At 41.9% G+C, this 18,862-nt stretch overlaps 1 protein-coding gene across 4 annotated transcripts in view; it reads left to right on the forward strand.

Moving 5' to 3' along the window:
- The first annotated feature begins 353 nt into the window (after positions 1 to 353).
- LOC109871677 (kinesin-1 heavy chain) overlaps positions 354 to 18,862 on the forward strand; it is a 33,526-nt gene continuing 15,017 nt past the window's right edge. For all 4 annotated transcript variants that reach the window (XM_020462637.2, XM_020462638.2, XM_020462635.2 and 1 more), the window contains exons 1-7: positions 354 to 733; positions 14,365 to 14,452; positions 14,673 to 14,851; positions 15,218 to 15,266; positions 16,655 to 16,710; positions 17,006 to 17,093; positions 17,764 to 17,888. In XM_020462637.2, coding sequence (XP_020318226.1) covers positions 605 to 733; positions 14,365 to 14,452; positions 14,673 to 14,851; positions 15,218 to 15,266; positions 16,655 to 16,710; positions 17,006 to 17,093; positions 17,764 to 17,888 — 714 coding nt within the window. In that variant the 5' untranslated portion in view covers positions 354 to 604. The remainder of the gene's footprint in view (positions 734 to 14,364; positions 14,453 to 14,672; positions 14,852 to 15,217; positions 15,267 to 16,654; positions 16,711 to 17,005; positions 17,094 to 17,763; positions 17,889 to 18,862) is intronic.

An 18,862-nucleotide genomic window follows, 5' to 3' on the forward strand; every position in this document is an offset into this window, starting at 1 on the left:
TGTACTTCAGAGGGAGTGTTGGGGATTTATGGCAGGGGGTCCCCATTACATTCAGCCGTGGGCTGACATACAGTAGTTGTAAATCAATTGTACACTGAAAATTGCCCACAATATTCCCAATCAGTATTTGACGAAAACAGTATAATTTCTGACCTGGGATATGATCACATATGTCTCTATTTATGCGTTTGATTACTTGGGAACAGATTTCCTAAACGAAAATCAGTTTGACCTAATTTCCTGGTGATTTTAGTGTTATGTCCAAGAAAAAAATATGTAATTGTTTTGTTTTGATCAGAAAACCTTGGGGGTCCAAATAAAATGCAGACTATTGGGGAACCCTGATTTAGAGGGACGTAATTTGTTATGTGTCCCACACAGACGGAGAGTGTGCGCAAGCCTGTGATCCATTGATATCATGTCTTCAATATTGGAGAGGAAATGATTTAGCACAATCCTAGAAGAAAATAGCCATTCACTGTTGAAAATCTGAACCCATTCTGGTCTCAGGTTGGGACCGATGGGGCCGGGCCGCCCTTACTTGCTCGGTCGGCTCTAGAACTACTGTGTTGTATTGTGAGTTTTCATCAGCAAATCGTGGAAGATGGCCGACGTACCGGCGGAGTGCACCATCAAAGTGATGTGCCGTTTCAGGCCCTTGAATAGTTCAGAGGTGACCAGAGGGGACAAATACATCCCAAAGTTTCAAGGGGAAGACCATGTGGTCGTCGGGGTAAGTTGGTTGCCATAGCTATTTATTTATCTGCAAGCGAGTGCCCTCGATAGTGCGCTGCGCCACTTGTGATCGGCCAGTGTCAGAACAGTAGCTAGTTAGCTTAGCTGGCTAACATACCTGTCCACCCACATCAGCTATGTTTTGCACTAACGTTAGTTGTAGGCTAGCTTACCCACACCATCGCCGATCAGGACAGTATTTTTGGCTAACAATTGGTGGCCAGTCAAGTGTGTATAAGTAGCTAGCTGTATTTCGCTGATTTGGCGAGTCGACTACAGTCGACGTGATTAGTTAATCTTGCCGTATCGGCTAGCTAGCCAGTCAGCTGTCACTAAACAACAACAATGGCAGCCAACTGCTTGCTATGCCTTTGCTAACGGCAGCTAACTACACTAGCGCCAACGTTATCTGCTAACAACATGTAACTAACTACACGTTGCCTTCAAAATAACTGCACATCTTTTGAGGTAACACCCAAAATCTGCTGGTACTGCGTTAATTTATCTAACTAGCTAACGTTAGCTTTCAAATCATAGCAATGCTTGAAATTGCTATCTAGTAGTTAGGCCAGTAGAACTGGCAATGGCAAATTAACTAGTTGGTCTAACGTTAGCTACACCCAGCAGCAAAGATGTTTCAGAATTTGACTAGCTAACTAGTATTAACTATTTAATCAACAAGATCACTGACAAGCGAGCTGTGATGATGATGCCCCCTGACTCTAGTTAATTTAGTCAAACAAGACTGCTGTGGGATACAGAACACAGCTCAATACAGCACTGTGACTGTATCAAGAGCAGAATTCAGATGCAATAGATTTCGTTCATTTATAACCACTGACAGTGCATGTGTTTTGTAGCTAGAATTGATTCATTTCATAGTCTGTAGCCTAAAATGGGTTTCTAACATGATGTAGACAAATACATTTCGTAATCATGTTATTCTACTTGGCTACATTAGTTATCTCTGAACATATTTTGTTACAGTTACACCACTGGTCCATTAGTAAATAGATTCTTTGGCCTAATTAGTCATCTTGTAATGTAAAACATTGTGTACATCTCAAATGGCTCCCTGTGTAGTGCACTACTTTTGACCACGGCCCAATGGGGTGTTCTATATATAGGGAATAGGGTGCCATTCAAGATGCACACTTGTTATGCCAAAAGAAGGAAGTGCCTTCCACACAATGTGGTGCTTAGAATGTTTTCAAACAGCAGACCTGGCCTTCATTCCTTATTTAATGGAGAAATCTGTTTGAAAGAAAAAACTATGCACATCATTAAATTAAATCATCCATATGTATTGGTCACATCTTTACTAATGCTGCAGAAATCTGCTCTAAAGCAGTATCCACATCCCATCGGATGTAGTGATCATAATATAATAGCCATATCTAGCAAAACCAAAGTGACAAAGGCTGGGCCTAATATTGTGTATAAGAGATCATACAAGAGGTTTGGTAATGATTCCTATGTTGAAGATGTAAAGAACATTTGCTGGTCTGTTGTGTGTAATATGGACTAAGCAGAAACTGCACTTGATGCATTTATGAAATGGATTATTCCAGTTACCAATAAGCATTCAACTATTAAGAAAATGGCCTGGCCTTCATTCCTTATTTAATGGAAAAATAAATGGGTTTGAAAGATAAAACAATGTACTCGCCATATTTCCATATTTGCGCTACAGGCCCTCAGAATAAGAACGATATGAGGAATAACCTTCCTTTGTCATTGTTCAAACAGAGCTTTAACTTTACAATGAAAGAACAGAGTAACTCCAACGGAACCAGGTTAGAAATAACTGGACTATTCCTCAAATTGACAGTAAAGCAATAGACATGAAAAAGGATGGTTAAATATATTTTCACCACAAGATATCCTCCTGTTTCTCATGGACTTTGATGCACTGGACATGCCTCACCAAAGCCAACATCATTAAGGCTATAAAGCTTTTTACTGACAGAAATAAATTGTAGTTCAGTAACTTATTTGCACCGAGTGTGTCCTCACAAATCTTCACCGTCAACCTACCTTTCAACACAGTCAGTGTCTCTTGTTTTCATTTAGGTAGTGCACTATTTAAGCAAAAAGGCACGAGGGGGTGTAGTATATGGTCAATATAACACGGCTAAGGGTGGTTCTTGTGCTCAACGCAGAGTGCCTGGACACAGCCCTTAGTCGTGGTATATTGGCCATATACCACAAACCCCCGAGGTGCCTTATTGCTATTATAATTAGAGCAGTAAAAAGCAGTTTTGTCATACCCGTGGTATATGATCTGATATACCACGGCTGTCAGCCAATCAGCATTCAGGGCTCAAACCACCCAGTTTATAAATAATAATTACACACTTTGGTATAGCCTAGTCCTAGGACGGCCTAGATTTTGAGGCTGAATGAAGAATTGCATAATTCATGGGAAACACACTCAAGATCAACAGACCTTTGGCAGTTATTGCCTACTATATGTCATCATGGCTATTGGCTACTGAAAGGGATGCTCAGTAGGGATATATTTGGGCCAGGGGTGGATCTGATCTGTCAAAATAGGCAAGCTGCCCTAGTCCCATCATCCAAGTTGGAAGATAATAATATAGTGTTTCGTAATATAAAATAGATTTAGAAGGTGATGATTGTCTCCAGTGCTTGTTTTGTTTACATTTTCACGGCTTGTGACATCACTTTCCCAGCGTATTATCAGCTAGTTGTAGGATCTGAGTTTAGGCTTATCTGGTTGTGTAACTAGACTCCACATCTCAATCTGGGCCTAGAGGTGTAAAAAGGACTATCAAATACATTTGATTGATTGATTAGTACCATGACCTCCACTGATGCTACTGTTGTGCTTACAACATACTACCCATAACCCACCTTCAACACACACACACACACACACACACACACACACACACACACACACACACACACACACACACACACACACACACACACACACACACACACACACACACACACACACACAGCACCATGAGAGCTACCTTTAGCTTTAGCAGTGGAAACTAACAGCAGGAGGAGAAGGGGAAGAGGATTGTAACTGGGAGTAGCCTACTATTCAGGCAGTTATTACCAATGCTATTGCTTAGCAGATAGTCTATGGGGGGTGGGGGGTTGCTAAAGCACTTGTCCTTCAACCCCTTAGCTACCCCTGCGGCTATTTATTTTGCTCTCTGAGTGATCTTGGATGTATCACTGGCCTATTGATTAGAAGTGTTTGTACATTCAAGACATCAGATTTGCCTAAAGGGTGGAAAACCAAGAAGCCAGTAGTAGTATGCGTGAAAGAGATCACTTCTAAATACTAAAACAATGGTTTCACTGTGTCATCATGATTATCACTGAGTAATCATTGTTTCCGGCTGCAGTGTAGTGGAGGTAACTGGGGCACTGCCTTCCAGACTCATGATGACTTTGAACTGGGGGCTGTGCTCAGGCTGTACTGTTAGTAAGGGGCCTGGCTGACCTGATGTTATGGGTACAGCTACAATACTCGGCTTCAGTGGCAGTCATGGGTTTGGTCCAAATGGCACCCTTTTCCATGTATAGTGCAATACTTTTGACCAGGCTCTGCACGATATAGGGAATAGGGTGCAGTGCACTATAACCAATAGGGTAACAATTGGGACGCAACCTCAGTCTGGCTATGTTGTGTCTGGCTGAACTTTAAGTGTCAAGTCTCGTGACTGACCAGTAGGTCAGGTGATGCCAGGCAGATAACTGTTTATATTTAGAGTCATATTCCTGTAAAGCTTAGAACGGATCTCATGTCAAATGCTGTTGAAGTAATATGGTTACAGGTTCACCAGCCTCATCTTAAGCCCATTCTTGTGGGAAGCTGCTATAGACCACAGAGTGCTAACAGTCAGTATCTGGATAATATGTGTGAAATGCTTGAAAATGTATGCGATAACAACAGAGGTATATTTTCTGTGTGACCTAAATATTGACCGGTTTTCATGAAGCTGTCCACAAGCTTCAAACTGTAACCAGCCTGCAACCTGGTTCAGGTTATCAGTCAACCTACCAGGGTATTTGAAAACAGCACAGGAATTAAATCATCCATATGTATTGGTTACATCTTTACTAATGCTGCAGAAATCTGCTCTAAAGCAGTATCCACATCCATCGGATGTAGTGATCATAATATAATAGCCATATCTAGCAAAACCAAAGTGCCAAAGGCTGGGCCTAATATTGTGTATAAGAGATCATACAAGAGGTTTGGTAGTGATTCCTATGTTGAAGATATAAAGAACATTTGCTGGTCTGTAGTGTGTAATATGGACTAAGCAGAAACTGCACCTGATGCCTTTATGAAATGGATTATTCCAGTTACTAATAAGGATTCAGCTATTAAGAAAATGACTGTAAAAAGTGTTAAATCCCTGTGGTTTGATCAAGAATTTAAAAATGGTATGGTTGAGAGGGACGAGGCAAAAGGAATGACAAATAAGTCTGGCTGCACAGCTGATCATCAAATGTACTGTAAATTGAGAAATCATGTGACTAACCTTAACAAGCAAGCTGCGCTAATGTTGCTATTTTGTAGAAAGCCTTTATTGATACTAGCCAGATGGCCAAAGTTAGATAACTACCTAGCAAGATGACGAAGAAACGATTTAATTCACTTTCCATACTGCCAGTCCATAGCCAAATGTTTAACCAGCTAGCTAACTTTATCATATTCGCTAGCTAGCACAATATAGCTAGAGCGCTAGCTAGCTAAGGACACTGCACTCACTCGGAAGCTGTTTCAAGGAAACTAATCCATTGTGATTTAATTATGTCAATAGTAGCTAGACTGGTTAGCTAGCTTGGAGGAATTTAGTGTTGTGTGCATTGTGTCTGTGTACTTAGCTACCATCCCATTGCCCAATGTTTGTACCATGTTATGGTTTTCTGCCTTATGTTGTCGTCTTAGCTCTGTCTTTATGTAGTGTTGTGATGTGTGTTTTGTTCTATATTTATTGTATTTATTTTTTTAATCCCATGCCCCCGTCCCCGCAGGAGGCCTTTTGGTAGGCCGTCATTGTAAATGAGAATTTGTTCTTAACTGACTTTCCTAGTTAAATTAAGGGTAAATAAAAAATAAATAAAACAATCCCATAGCCTACGTTTCCTATGAAGTGTGACTGGCTCATGACATTTAACCGTGGATATATGAAACAAATGCCACATTAAAAGAAAGTGTCACTCCTGTTGGCTCCCCACGTGGCGGTTTGTGCTCTCTGATTGGCTCAAAGTCAAGTTGTTGGCTACTGATTAGCATTGCACTTCTACAAGGAGAAGGAGCAGGTTCATCGCTTCTGGGTTGGCCCGCAGCAGGTACAGCTTTTGTTCTAGCAAGTGAAAGAAAGGCCTCCCACTGTGATAAGTACCTATCGGCAGGGAGATTCTCGGGGTGTCTCATGTGTAAGACACTAGTTCTACAACACCTTGCGACGAAAGTAGCTTGCAACTTAGTTTCATCACGTTATGGAAATGGTATCAACTGCGAGTTGAATGCCCGGTCTTGAGTCAGCTCTGCTTTCCTACAACATATTTTATAACTGGCTAGATGTCTCTCATCTCGTCTCTCCTTAAGTACGTTGTTTGATCTTTCCAGGGGGACAAATCCCCAAACTACTTTGGTTGTAGCCTACAACCGGTGTAGGCTACATGTGGACATTGCACAGACTGCCCAGTTTGAGTGTAGATACATTTATCAACTAAAAACCTATGTTCATGTTACAAAGACAAAACATTCTATGCTGTAAATATCATATTGATGTGCTTAAAGACAGTATGTGTACACTTACCTAGCAAATAAAAATAAGTTGTGTATAGACTACAACTTCAGCGGTCTAACCAGAACTAGAATGGCATTCTATTTGGCCACATCTAAGGAGGAAGCTTTGTCAGTAGCCTACAGTGATACGAGAAGAGTGAAATTGCTGAACTAATGTAGACATGAACAAAGTATTTTGATAACTTTCAAGTGTAACAATTCCATGTTGAATACACCCTTACTTCACATAATACTGTAGAACTGTACTGCTAATATAACAATGTGCAAATTATTATGCCTTCCTGTCCTGTATAAGACAGGCGTTCCCTGATATGTTTGAAGAATACACAGGGGCCCCACCCATTGATGGTACCATTCGATTCAATAATAACAAAATACAAAATGTAATGGCTGTCTTGTAATTGTAATGCTGAGTGCAAGGTCTCAGTATCAACCTGTCTTTCAACCTGTCTTTCAACCTGTCTTTCAACCTGTCTTTCAACCTGTCTTTCAACCTGTCTTTCAACCTGTCTTTCAACCTGTCTTTCAACCTGTCTTTCAACCTGTCTTTCAACCTGTCTTTCAACCTGTCTTTCAACCTGTCTTTCAACCTGTCTTTCAACCTGTCTTTCAACCTGTCTTTCAACCTGTCTTTCAACCTGTCTTTCAACCTGTCTTTCAACCTGTCTTTCAACCTGTCTTTCAACCTGTCTTTCAACCTGTCTTTCAACCTGTCTTTCAACCTGTCTTTCAACCTGTCTTTCAACCTGTCTTTCAACCTGTCTTTCAACCTGTCTTTCAACCTGTCTTTCAACCTGTCTTTCAACCTGTCTTTCAACCTGTCTTTCAACCTGTCTTTCAACCTGTCTTTCAACCTGTCTTTCAACCTGTCTTTCAACCTGTCTTTCAACCTGTCTTTCAACCTGTCTTTCAACCTGTCTTTCAACCTGTCTTTCAACCTGTCTTTCAACCTGCCCATCTGTAGAAAAACGAGGAAGAGTTGATGAGTGACATGTATCGAAAGAGTGATATTACTAAACACTCGTGATGTACCGTTTCATTAGTAATCACCTTTTGATTGGAAACATCTGATGGGCATGGCAGCGTAGATCAGCTCCAGGCCCCTCCCGTCAGATACTGGTCATGAAGGAGCCCAACTTCAGCTCCTATATCACAGAGGGAGACAGAGAAGGACTGTCACCATACAGTCATGGAAGCCAACAGTAAATACACAGTTGAACACAGCCAATCAGAGATCCCGATTCACAGCATGGTTGGCTTTACAATAGAAATAGAATGACTAATGCCATAGTCAGCTTTCTGCCATAATCAGTTTAATATTGAATTATTCTATTTCTGTGGGCATTACTCACTCGGGCACAGGTGTAATCTGTTGTCACAGTGGAAGGGGGCACCTCCTTACACCATACAAGTAACACAGTGCCTTCGGAAAGTATTCAGACCCCTTTACTTTTTCCACATTTTGTTATGTTACAGCCTTATTCTAAAATTGATTGAATAGTTTTTTCCCCTCATCAGTCTACACACAATACCCCATAATGATTAAACAAAAATAGGCTTTTAGAAATTTTGGCTAATTTATGAAAAAATATAAACATAAATATTCTGTTCACACTGAAGCACCTTTGACAATGATTACAGCCTCGAGTCTTCTTGGGTATGACACTGCAAGCTTGGCACACCTGTATTTGAGTAGTTTCTACCATTCTTCTCTGAAGATCCTCTCAAGCTCTGTCAGTTTGGATGGGGAGCGTTGCTGCACAGCTATTTTCAGATCTCTCCAGAGATGTTCGATTGGTTCTGACTTCTAAACTTGAAATATTGTTAATCATAAGGTGTTCTACGGAAAGGATAAGGGCCACTGGTTGTTACACCAGAAGTTAATGGTTATCTGTAGGAGGAATGTATATTGTGTAGTCAATTAAGGTTGGATATGAGCCAGTGGCTTGGAATGTACTGAGGAAAGGCAATTCATTTTATTTATTTATTTAACCTTTATTTAGTCAGTTAAGACCAAATTCTTAACTACAATGACGGACTACCCCAGCCAAAGCCTAACCCAGACAACGCTGGGCCAATTCTGCGCCGCTTATGGGACTACCAATCACGGCCGGTTGGATTTGAACTACAATCTGTAGGGACGCCTCTAGCACTGAGATGCAGTGCTTTAAACCGCTGCGCCACTCGGAATAAGGGTTGATAAGGGTGGAGAGCTATGGATGAGTGAGGAATGGGGGCCGAGGTCAGGTCACATTAAGGGAGAAGGAACAGTTTATTACCCACATCACTTAACTTCCTGCCTAGCAATAAAGATGTAATGTTTAGAGGGAAGGATGAGACTTCACCTAAATTGGGGTATGTATACTTGTGCTGGTGGGAACATGTCTTTGTCTGTTCAGCTGCCTGACCTATTGGGTGAGTAAACTTGGTTTGATCTTTAATCGACTGTGAGTTTTTACTATGTTAATTTAGAACCTTCCAGGCTCTGGCTGGGCCACTCAAGGACATTCAGAGACTTGTCCCAAAGCCACTACTCCATTGTCTTGGCTGTGTGCTTAGGGTCGTCCTGTTGGAAGGGGAACCTTCTCCCCGGTCTGAGGTCCTGAGTGCTGTGGAGCAGGTTTTCATCAAAGATATCAAATCAAATCAAATCAAATTTATTTATATAGCCCTTCGTACATCAGCTGATATCTCAAAGTGCTGTACAGAAACCCAGCCTAAAACCCCAAACAGCAAGCAATGCAGGTGGAGAAGCACGGTATCTGATATCTCTGTACTTTGCTCTGTTCCATTTTCCCTCAATTCTGACTAGTCTCCCAGTCCCTGCTGCTGAAAAACATCCCCACAGCATGATGCTGCCACCGCAATGCTTCACCGTAGGGATGGTGCCAGGTTTCCTCCAGACATGATGCTTGGCATTCAGGCCAAAGAGTTGAATCTTGGTTTCATCAGACCAGAGAATCTTGTTTCCCATGGTCTGACAGCCTTTAGGTGCCCTTTGGCAAATTCCAAGCCGGCTGTCATGTGCCGTTTACTGAGGAGTGGTTTCCGTCTGGCCACTCTACCATAAAGGCCTGATTGGTGGAGTGCTGCAGAGATCGTTGTCCTTCTGGAAGGTTCTCCCATCTCCACAGCAGAACTCTGGAGCTCTGTCAGAGTGACCATCGGGTTCTTGGTCACCTCCCTGACCAAGGCCCTTCTCCCCGATTACTCAGTTTGGCCGGGCAGGCCAGCTCTAGGAAGGGTCTTGGTGGTTCCAAACTTCTTCCATTTAAGAATGGTGGAGGCCACTTTGTTCTTGGGGACCTTCAATGTTCAATGAAAGGTTTTGGTACCCTTCCCCAGATCTGTGCCTCGACATGACCCTGTCTTGGAGCTCTATGGACAATTCCTTCGACCTCATGGCTTGGTTTTTGCTCTGACATGCACTGTCAACTGTGCACTGTCAAATACATTTCTAAAAACCTCTTTTCGCTTTGTCATTATGGGGTATTGCGTGTGGATTGCTGAGGATTTTATGTGTGTGTATTTTATCCATTTTAGAATAAGGCTCTAACGTAACAAAATGTGGGAAAAAAATCAAGGTGTCTGAATACTTTCCCAAGGCACTCTATACACACAGCACTGATTACATTGTGGTTATGTGAATTCCAGGACAGATAGTATTTTGACCTTTTGACCATATGAAATTTGACCAACCTGATTCAAGTGTGCTCCATCATTCTGAAGCTGGACTAGTGTCTGGCCACAGCCTCAGCCTTCTGTTACAGCTCATGATATGGTAAAGGGTTTCCCATGATGCTGTTGAACATCAAATCCACCAGGTTTTGTACGTTGCCTGTGAATGAAGTAAAATATCATCACTCAAATAACCAATTGCAAGAGAATTAACATTCACTACTTTGGAACTAATTTATATGCTAATAAAGGGACTGTATAGTTAAAGAATAGATTCAGGCCCGGTGACGCTGACGCCGTTACTATGCAACCAGCTGTGTAAGTTGCCGAATTGTTTTATTTTTTCTTTAACCTTTATTTAACTAGGCAAGTCAGTTAATTAAGAACAAATTCTTATTTACAATGACGGCCTACACCGGCCAAACCTGGACGACGCTGGGCCAATTGCCCTTTGGGACTCCCAATCACAGTCTGATGTGATCTCGGGAGTGCAACATGCTTGTTGATATTTTTGTTATTTTCTGCCTGAGCTATATTTGTAGTTTACCATCCATTTTTTTGCTACCATCCATTCATTTTTGCCCTACAAAATACATTTTAAACTTTGAGAACAGGCATGTTGTTTTGGGTTAGCAGACGAAACCCCCAAATGCTAACTACCTAACTTGCAAATCCGAGTTAGTTATATCTTTGTCCAAGTTGAAATTAGTTGACCTGCTAGCTAATGTTAGCTAGCCAATTTGAGTTTAAAGATTATTTAAAGAGAGGTCTACATCCTATTATTAGCTAGCATCCAAGTGCCTGCCCTAATGTGAGTTATGCACATCTTCCTCTTACATCACATTACACGTTAGTTTGATAGATTTAACGAGCGACAGTATCATTCCCCATTCATCTGTGGTATCATAAACTAGCCTGGCCCACTAGCATTATCGAATCATGTTGTATAACCAAAAGTAGCTACTAGCAAGCTCGTACCAGCTATCTACTTAGCTAACGTGCTAACCAACAACAGTGGTTGATGATGGTTGACAGGCAGCAGAAGTGACTGCGTCGGATGTAAATCCATTCTTGGCCATCTGACAATATTTTTGAAATGCATTGGAATTTTGCATAGACTTTATGGAAGTCAATGTTCACTCCTATTAGCCAAGCAAAATGTGCATGCGTTGGACCATATCATGTACAGACTTGACTACAAACATCCGCATGGCAGCTGGGCAATTGGCCGTCACTGAAAAATGTGGCCATGTAAGTAATCCATAACCAACCTTCCAGTATGTCATGACGAACTCACTTACAAAACTCACTTTTGGTTGAGACTGACTTTATGACCAAAATTATCCTATTTACACTTTGTAGCCAATTTAGGCGTTTTCATTCATCCTGATAATTACTGCTGGGAGGGCACTGAGACGATCTGGTCTGCCCCCAGATCAGGCCAATGGTCTAGTCCGACGTGGCTGTGTCTGAATGGATCATGTCCATCTGGTGGATAGGAAGGGGGAGAGAGGAAGTTTTTGCACAGACCGAACTGGGGCCTTATCTGTCAAGCATTTCAGAGTATGAGTGCTGATCTAGAATCAGGTCCACCCTGTCCATTTAATCTTATTAATTAATATGATGAAAAATGCTAAACTGATCCTAAATCAGCACTCTGACTCTGAGTCACTTTATACAGTTCTTCAAGCTGAACCACCAAAGTGCCTATAATTAAGCAAAAAGGCACGAGGGGGTGTGGTATATGTCCAATATACCATGGCTAAGGGCTGTTCTTATGCACGCAACGCGGAGTGCCTGGATACAGCCCTTAGACGTGGTATATTGGCCATAAACCACAAACCCCTGAGGTGCCTTATTGCTATTATAAACTGGTTACCAATGTAATTAGAGCAGTAAAAATAAACGTTTTGTCATACCCATGGTATATGGTCTGATATACCACGGCTGTCAGCCAATCAGCATTCAGGGCTTGAACCACTCAGTTTAATACCCTCTGTGGTTGACTTTTTAAATGTATTCTTATGTCCATTATTGCCATCTCATTAGAATGGTATGTGCTTTGTTTTCTCCCTCCGTACAGCTCTCCTCCGAATTGGTACCTTATTCCCTACATAATGCACAACTCTTTTACCATAGCACTATATAGGGAATAGGGTGCCATTTGGGACACAGACCATATTTGATGTAGGCTACCTAGCTCATTAGGCCAGAGCTGAATCCCAGAGCTGTGGGAGTGGGGAGACGAGAGCCACAGCACTATTCTGCATCCCAAATGGCACCCTATTCCATATATATTACACTACTTTGACCAGCTCGCTATATCTCTTGTGGACAGACTACGTAAACATGAACATGACAATTATCTGACCAAATTACGGAAGATTTTAGTTCTGGGTTAACCGAGATTAATACTGTATATACAGTACCAGTCAAAAGTTTGAACACGTCTACTCATTCCAGGGTGTTTCTTTATTTGTATTGGCATTCTCTCAACCAGCTTCATAAAGAATGCTTTTCCAACAGTTTTGAAGAAGTTCCAACATGCTGATCACTTGTTGGCTGCTTTTCCTTCACTCTGCGGTCCAATTCATCCCAAACAATTTCAATTGGGTTGAGGTTGGGTGATTGTGGAGGTCAGGTCATCTGATGCAGCACTCCATTACTCTCCTTGGTCAAATAGCCCTTACACAGCCTGGAGATGTGTTTTGGTTCATTGTCCTGTTGAAAAACAAATGATAGTCCCACTAAGTGGGATGGTGTATCGCTGCTGAATGCTGTGGTAGCCATGCTGGTTAAGTGTGCCTTGAATTCTAAATAAATCACAGACAGTGTCACCAGAAAATCACCCCCACAGTGTCACCTCCGTGCTTCACGGTGAGAACCACACATGCGGAGGTGATCCGTTCACCTACTCTGCGTCTCACAAAGACATGGCGGTTGGAACCAAAAATCTCAAATTTGGACTCATAAGACCAAAGGACAGATGTTCACCGGTCTAAAGTCCATTGCTCATGTTTCTTGGCCCAAGCAAGTCTCTTCTTATTGGTGTCCTTTAGTAGTGGTTTCTTTGCAGCATTTCGACCATGAAGGCCTGATTCACACAGTCTAATCTGAACAGGTTGATGTTGAGATGTGTCAGTTACTCTGTGAATTATTTATTTGGGCTGCAATCTGAGGTGCAGTTAACTGTAATGAACTTATCCTCTGTAGCAGAGGTAATTCTGGGTCTTCCTTTCCTGTGGCGGTCCTCATGAGAGCCAGTTTCATCATAGCGCTTAATGGTTTTTGCGACTCCACTTGAAGAAATTCGAAAAGTTCTTGAAATTTTCCGCATTGACTGACCTCCATGTCTGACTGACCTCCAAGTAATGGACTGTCGCTTCCCTTTGCTTGGTTGAGCTATAATATGGACTTGGTCTTTTACCAAATAGCCCTATCTTCTGTATACCACCCCTACCATGTTAAAACACAACTGATTGTCTCAAACGCATTAAGATGGAAAGAAATTCTACAAATGAACTTTTAACAAGGCACACCTGTTAATTTTAATGCATTACAGGTGACTACCTCATGAAGCTGGTTGAGAGAAGGCCAATGGTGTGCAAAGCCATCATCACGGCAAAGGGTGGCTACTTTGAAGAATCTAAAATCTAAAATGCAATTTGTTTAACACTTTTTGGTTACTACATGATTATTTCATTGTTTTGATGTCTTCACTATTTTTTTTACAATGTAGAAAATTGTCTAAATAAAGAAAAACCCTGGAATGAATAGGTGTCCAAACTTTTACCTGGTACTTTAGGTAATAGCTTGCCTTTTGGGACAGAGCATGGGTTAACATTCCGTCACCAGGGGTTTATTGGGCTGTGTGTGTGTGGAGTTGATCATGGCGTTGTTTTAACAGAGTGGTGGGGTGTTGCATTTGTTGGTGGTTATAATGAGCGTTTTCTATCCAAGAGAGCTGTGTGTCTTGGGTGTACATGTGAGAGCAGATTGATAGCTCATTTGGATGGTATAGCCCCTTACTGTGGCACACTTTATGTGGGCTTCATCTTGATTTTAAAGCTGTGTTTAAATTGAATGTCAGACAAGTTGTTAAATTCATTCTCTAATCTCTCTCGCTCTCTCTCTCTCAGAGCAAACCGTTCCAGTTTGACAGAGTGTTCCAGCCCAATACGACACAGGAGCAAGTATACAACGCCTGCGCCCAGAAGATCGTCAAAGGTGAGCTCTCCTCATTCACTGTTTATGAACACTCTCCCTACTGTAGGTGTTTTGTTAATGTGTCCATGCACAAACCCGAGGAGAAAGAGGAGTAACTTTGCAGTGACTACTTCCTTCTGGCTGTCTATTGGGTTTCTTTTAGTGTATTTCTGTGACAGGGGTTGAGTACAGAAGAAACATATCTGTCTTACAAATGAATAAAGTAGTCTTCTTCTTTCAGATGTTCTGGAGGGGTACAACGGGACAATATTTGCTTACGGACAGACATCTTCCGGCAAAACACACACGATGGAGGGTAACCTCCATGACACAGATGGAATGGGGATCATCCCCAGGATAGTGCAGGACATCTTTAACTACATCTATTCCATGGACGAGAACCTGGAGTTCCACATCAAGGTAGGTACTGGTTAGTACTCTACAAATACATCCCCCTGCTTGCCTCCTCAATTGCACTCTTTTCCCTAGATAGTGCACTACTTTTGTCAGAGCCCATAGTTTCTGGTCAAAAGTAGTGCATTATGTAGGGAATAGGGTGCCATTTTTCTGGTCAAAAGTAGTGCATTATGTAGGGAATAGTGTGCCATTTGGGATGCAGATATATTCTGTCCAATTAGAACAACTCTTCCTACTCTCCATAGGCAGCATGCTAACCTTGAATTGCCACAGCTAGTTCAAAGAATCACTTCACTTAACAGGTTTTTAAAACCTATTGATTTTTCTATGTGGGATCTCTGCTAATAAGAGCTGACTCTTCTCTTCCAGGTTTCGTATTTTGAAATTTACTTGGACAAGATTCGGGACCTCTTGGATGGTATGACCCAGGCAGAGCCACTGTCCCAATGGCACCCGTTTCCCTACTTTTGACCAAGGCTTTCTGGTGAAAAGTAGTGTACCACGTAGGGAATGGGGTGCCATTTGGAACACACGATGTATAGCGTGCCTCTCCTTTTGGCTCGTGGTCATGCTACAGTAGTGTGGATAATTGGCTAGTTCACATAACGATCTGTTGAAAGGTTACGTAGAGCTTATCTAATGAATGAAAATGTGCATATTGAAAGAGGAAAAGAGTGAAAATGTTACTGATATTGGAATGAATATTCAGTTCATTTTTTGACTGAAAATGTCTGCATATTGGTACGTTAATATGCTGTATCTGGATCTGCCATTATGTAAATTCTCCCCACCCAGTTTGAGCATGAGGTTTCTTCACACGCTATGGCTGCATTTACACAGGCAGCCCAATTCTGATCTTTCCCCAATTATTGGCAAAAAAGCTGATCTGATTGGTCAAAAGATCAATTAGTGGAAACAAGTCAGAATTAGTCTGCCTGTGTAAACGCTGTCAAGGATACTTAAATGGCTAATTCAGGGGTCTCTAACCTTTTCTAGCATGACAGCTACTTAAAAAAAGAAATCAACATGTCATGAGCAACACTCTTCCCCGAGTCCTTAGTGTACATGAGAAAGTAGTGTTTTCTGTCAATATACCTAATAAAATAATGGTTAATAAACAACTCTCAAGGGGGGCCCTATAAAATCGGTGATAGTTTTTTTTCACCCAAATTATTGTGTATATATTTTTTTTGTATATTGGTTTTTCACTCTCAAAATTACAATTGTTCATAGAGAGGCAACAAAATTGTATGTTCTGAGTCCATGTCAATGCTTAAATCATATTTGAATACCATTTTATTTTAGGTCTGGAAGAACACATTTCAATATTTTTGTTGTTGTGTAATTCCCCTTTAATTGCGCATCTAGCGAGTACGGAATGTGCAGTCTAATGTGCTGGTCTAGTAACGCTGCTGCTAATTTCATAGCAAAGTTTGCAAATAACAGATACAAATGATATACTTACTGCCAGGTAAACCCTACTTTGCAGTTAACATTTAATTGAGAAGGTTTTGGGGAAGTATTTCAGTCTGCACACAAGATAGTTATCACATCAACTGGCCACACACGGAGTGACAGGCAAACGTGCGCACCACACAGACAGACGGTGTGTTAGGTTTGGCTTTTTAAGCTAATATGTGAGTATTGTTTATGAAAGTTTGCGGTGGAACACGTGAATATTGCATATACTTTTAGAATTGTTTGGCGAGCTACTCGTAGGTGGGCTGCGAGCAACTGGTAGCTGGCGATCGACCTGTTGGAGACCACTAGGATAATGAAATGTATGTTTCCTTCTCTCTTCTCCAGTGTCAAAGACGAACCTGTCGGTGCACGAAGACAAAAACAGAGTTCCCTATGTCAAGGTGAGGCTTCAATCCAGGGATGAACTAACTAGCCCTCGCCCATTCAACTGTCACAGAGTTACACCGCAGCCACCTAATAACAAAAGACATGAAGGTGTCACCTGACCTTGTTAATGTAGCTTTTCCCTATGAAAAGACACATTCTCTGAAGATATGTACGCACGCACTAGTGCAAGTCGTTCTGAATAAAAGCATTTGTTGAAATGGCATTTATTATTGTTATTATTATTTTATTATATTTAGAATTGATCAGATGGCCTAGTGTCACATCATTGTTAGTTTTTTTTGCCCACAGGGATGCACTGAGAGGTTTGTCTGCAGCCCAGAAGAAGTCATGGACACCATCGACGAAGGAAAATCTAACAGACACGTAGCAGTTACAAGTAAGAGACCGCACCAAATCTGCGTCCCAAATGGCGCCCTATTCCTTTTATAGTGCACTACTTTTGATCAATCCCCATAGGGCTCTGGTATGGGCCCTGGTCAAAAGTAGTGCACTATAAAGGGAATAGAGTACCTAATGGGACGCATCCCAAAGCACCAACCCCGAGCCTCACTTATCCATTTCAATGCCATATTCTTTGCCGAAATGGTTCCTCTGTCTGTAATGTTACCTGATACGCCTCAATAGGTCGTTGAGTTTGATTTTCTTTTTGTTCTGTTTTAAGAAATGGTGCTCAATGGTTTCTCACGCTACCCTGGTCCCAGATCCATTTCTGCTCTCTTAACGACTCGTCACGCATCGCCACGCCAAACATGGCATGACAATTCCATAAAGTAGTTGTCAAGAGAGCACAAACAGATCTAGCATCCAGGCTATTCTCACGCATGTGTCAGAGCTCTGGTTACCGTAACCGACTCATCCATCAAACCAATCTACTGTATACCATAAGAAACAGTGTGCCACATACTACATGATCATACACTCTGTCTGTAGTGTATATTCATTCCCTTTATAGTGCACTACTTTTGAGGGTTCTGGTCTATGTAGGGAATGGGGTGCCATATAAATGCCTGTTCAGTGCTGATCCCAGATGTGTTGTCTTGCTGTAGATATGAATGAGCACAGCTCCAGAAGTCACAGTATCTTCCAGATCAACGTGAAGCAGGAGAACACTGCTACTGAGCAGAAACTCAGCGGAAAGCTCTACCTCGTCGACCTGGCTGGAAGTGAAAAGGTTGGAAAAGCCTTCGCACGTCTGAGTTAGCTTGTTGCAGGGGCGTGGGAATAAACAATGATATTAGGGGAGAGAAACCTGAACACTGCTCTTTCGTGTTCTGATGACGGCTGAGGGAGATACCGTTATGTAATCTAAATAAAGGTATACTGGCAAGAGCAGGCTCGCTCTCTCTGTCTCTCTCTCTCTCTCTGTCTCTCTCTCTGAATAAACAATGATATTAGGGGAGAGAAACCTGAACACTGCTCTTTCGTGTTCTGATGACGGCTGAGGGAGATACCGTTATGTAATCTAAATAAAGGTATACTGGCAAGAGCAGGCTCTCTCTCTCTCTCTCTCTCTCTGAATAAACAATGATATTAGGGGAGAGAAACCTGAACACTGCTCTTTCGTGTTCTGATGACGGCTGAGGGAGATACCGTTATGTAATCTAAATAAAGGTATACTGGCAAGAGCAGGCTCGCTCTCTCTGTCTCTCTCTCTCTCTCTGTCTCTCTATCTCTCTCTGTCTCTCTCTGTCTCTCTGTCTCTCTCCTCTCTCTCTCTCTGTCTCTCTCTCTCTCTGAATAAACAATGATATTAGGGGAGAGAAACCTGAACACTGCTCTTTCCTGTTCTGATGACGGCTGAGGGAGATACCGTTATGTAATCTAAATAAAGGTATACTGGCAAGAGCAGGCTCGCTCTCTCTGTCTCTCTGTCTCTCTCTGTCTCTCCTCTCTGTCTCTCTCTCTCTGTCTCTCTCTGTCTCTCTCTCTCTCTCTCTCTCTCTGTCTCTCTCTGTCTCTCTCTGTCTCTCTCTCTCTCTGAATAAACAATGATATTAGGGGAGAGAAACCTGAACACTGCTCTTTCCTGTTCTGATGACGGCTGAGGGAGATACCGTTATGTAATCTAAATAAAGGTATACTGGCAAGAGCAGGCTCCGCTCTCTCTGTCTCTCTCTGTCTCTCTCTGTCTCTCTCTCTGTCTCT

Source organism: Oncorhynchus kisutch, linkage group LG27, assembly GCF_002021735.2.
Source record: "Oncorhynchus kisutch isolate 150728-3 linkage group LG27, Okis_V2, whole genome shotgun sequence".
Lineage (NCBI taxonomy): Eukaryota > Metazoa > Chordata > Actinopteri > Salmoniformes > Salmonidae > Oncorhynchus > Oncorhynchus kisutch.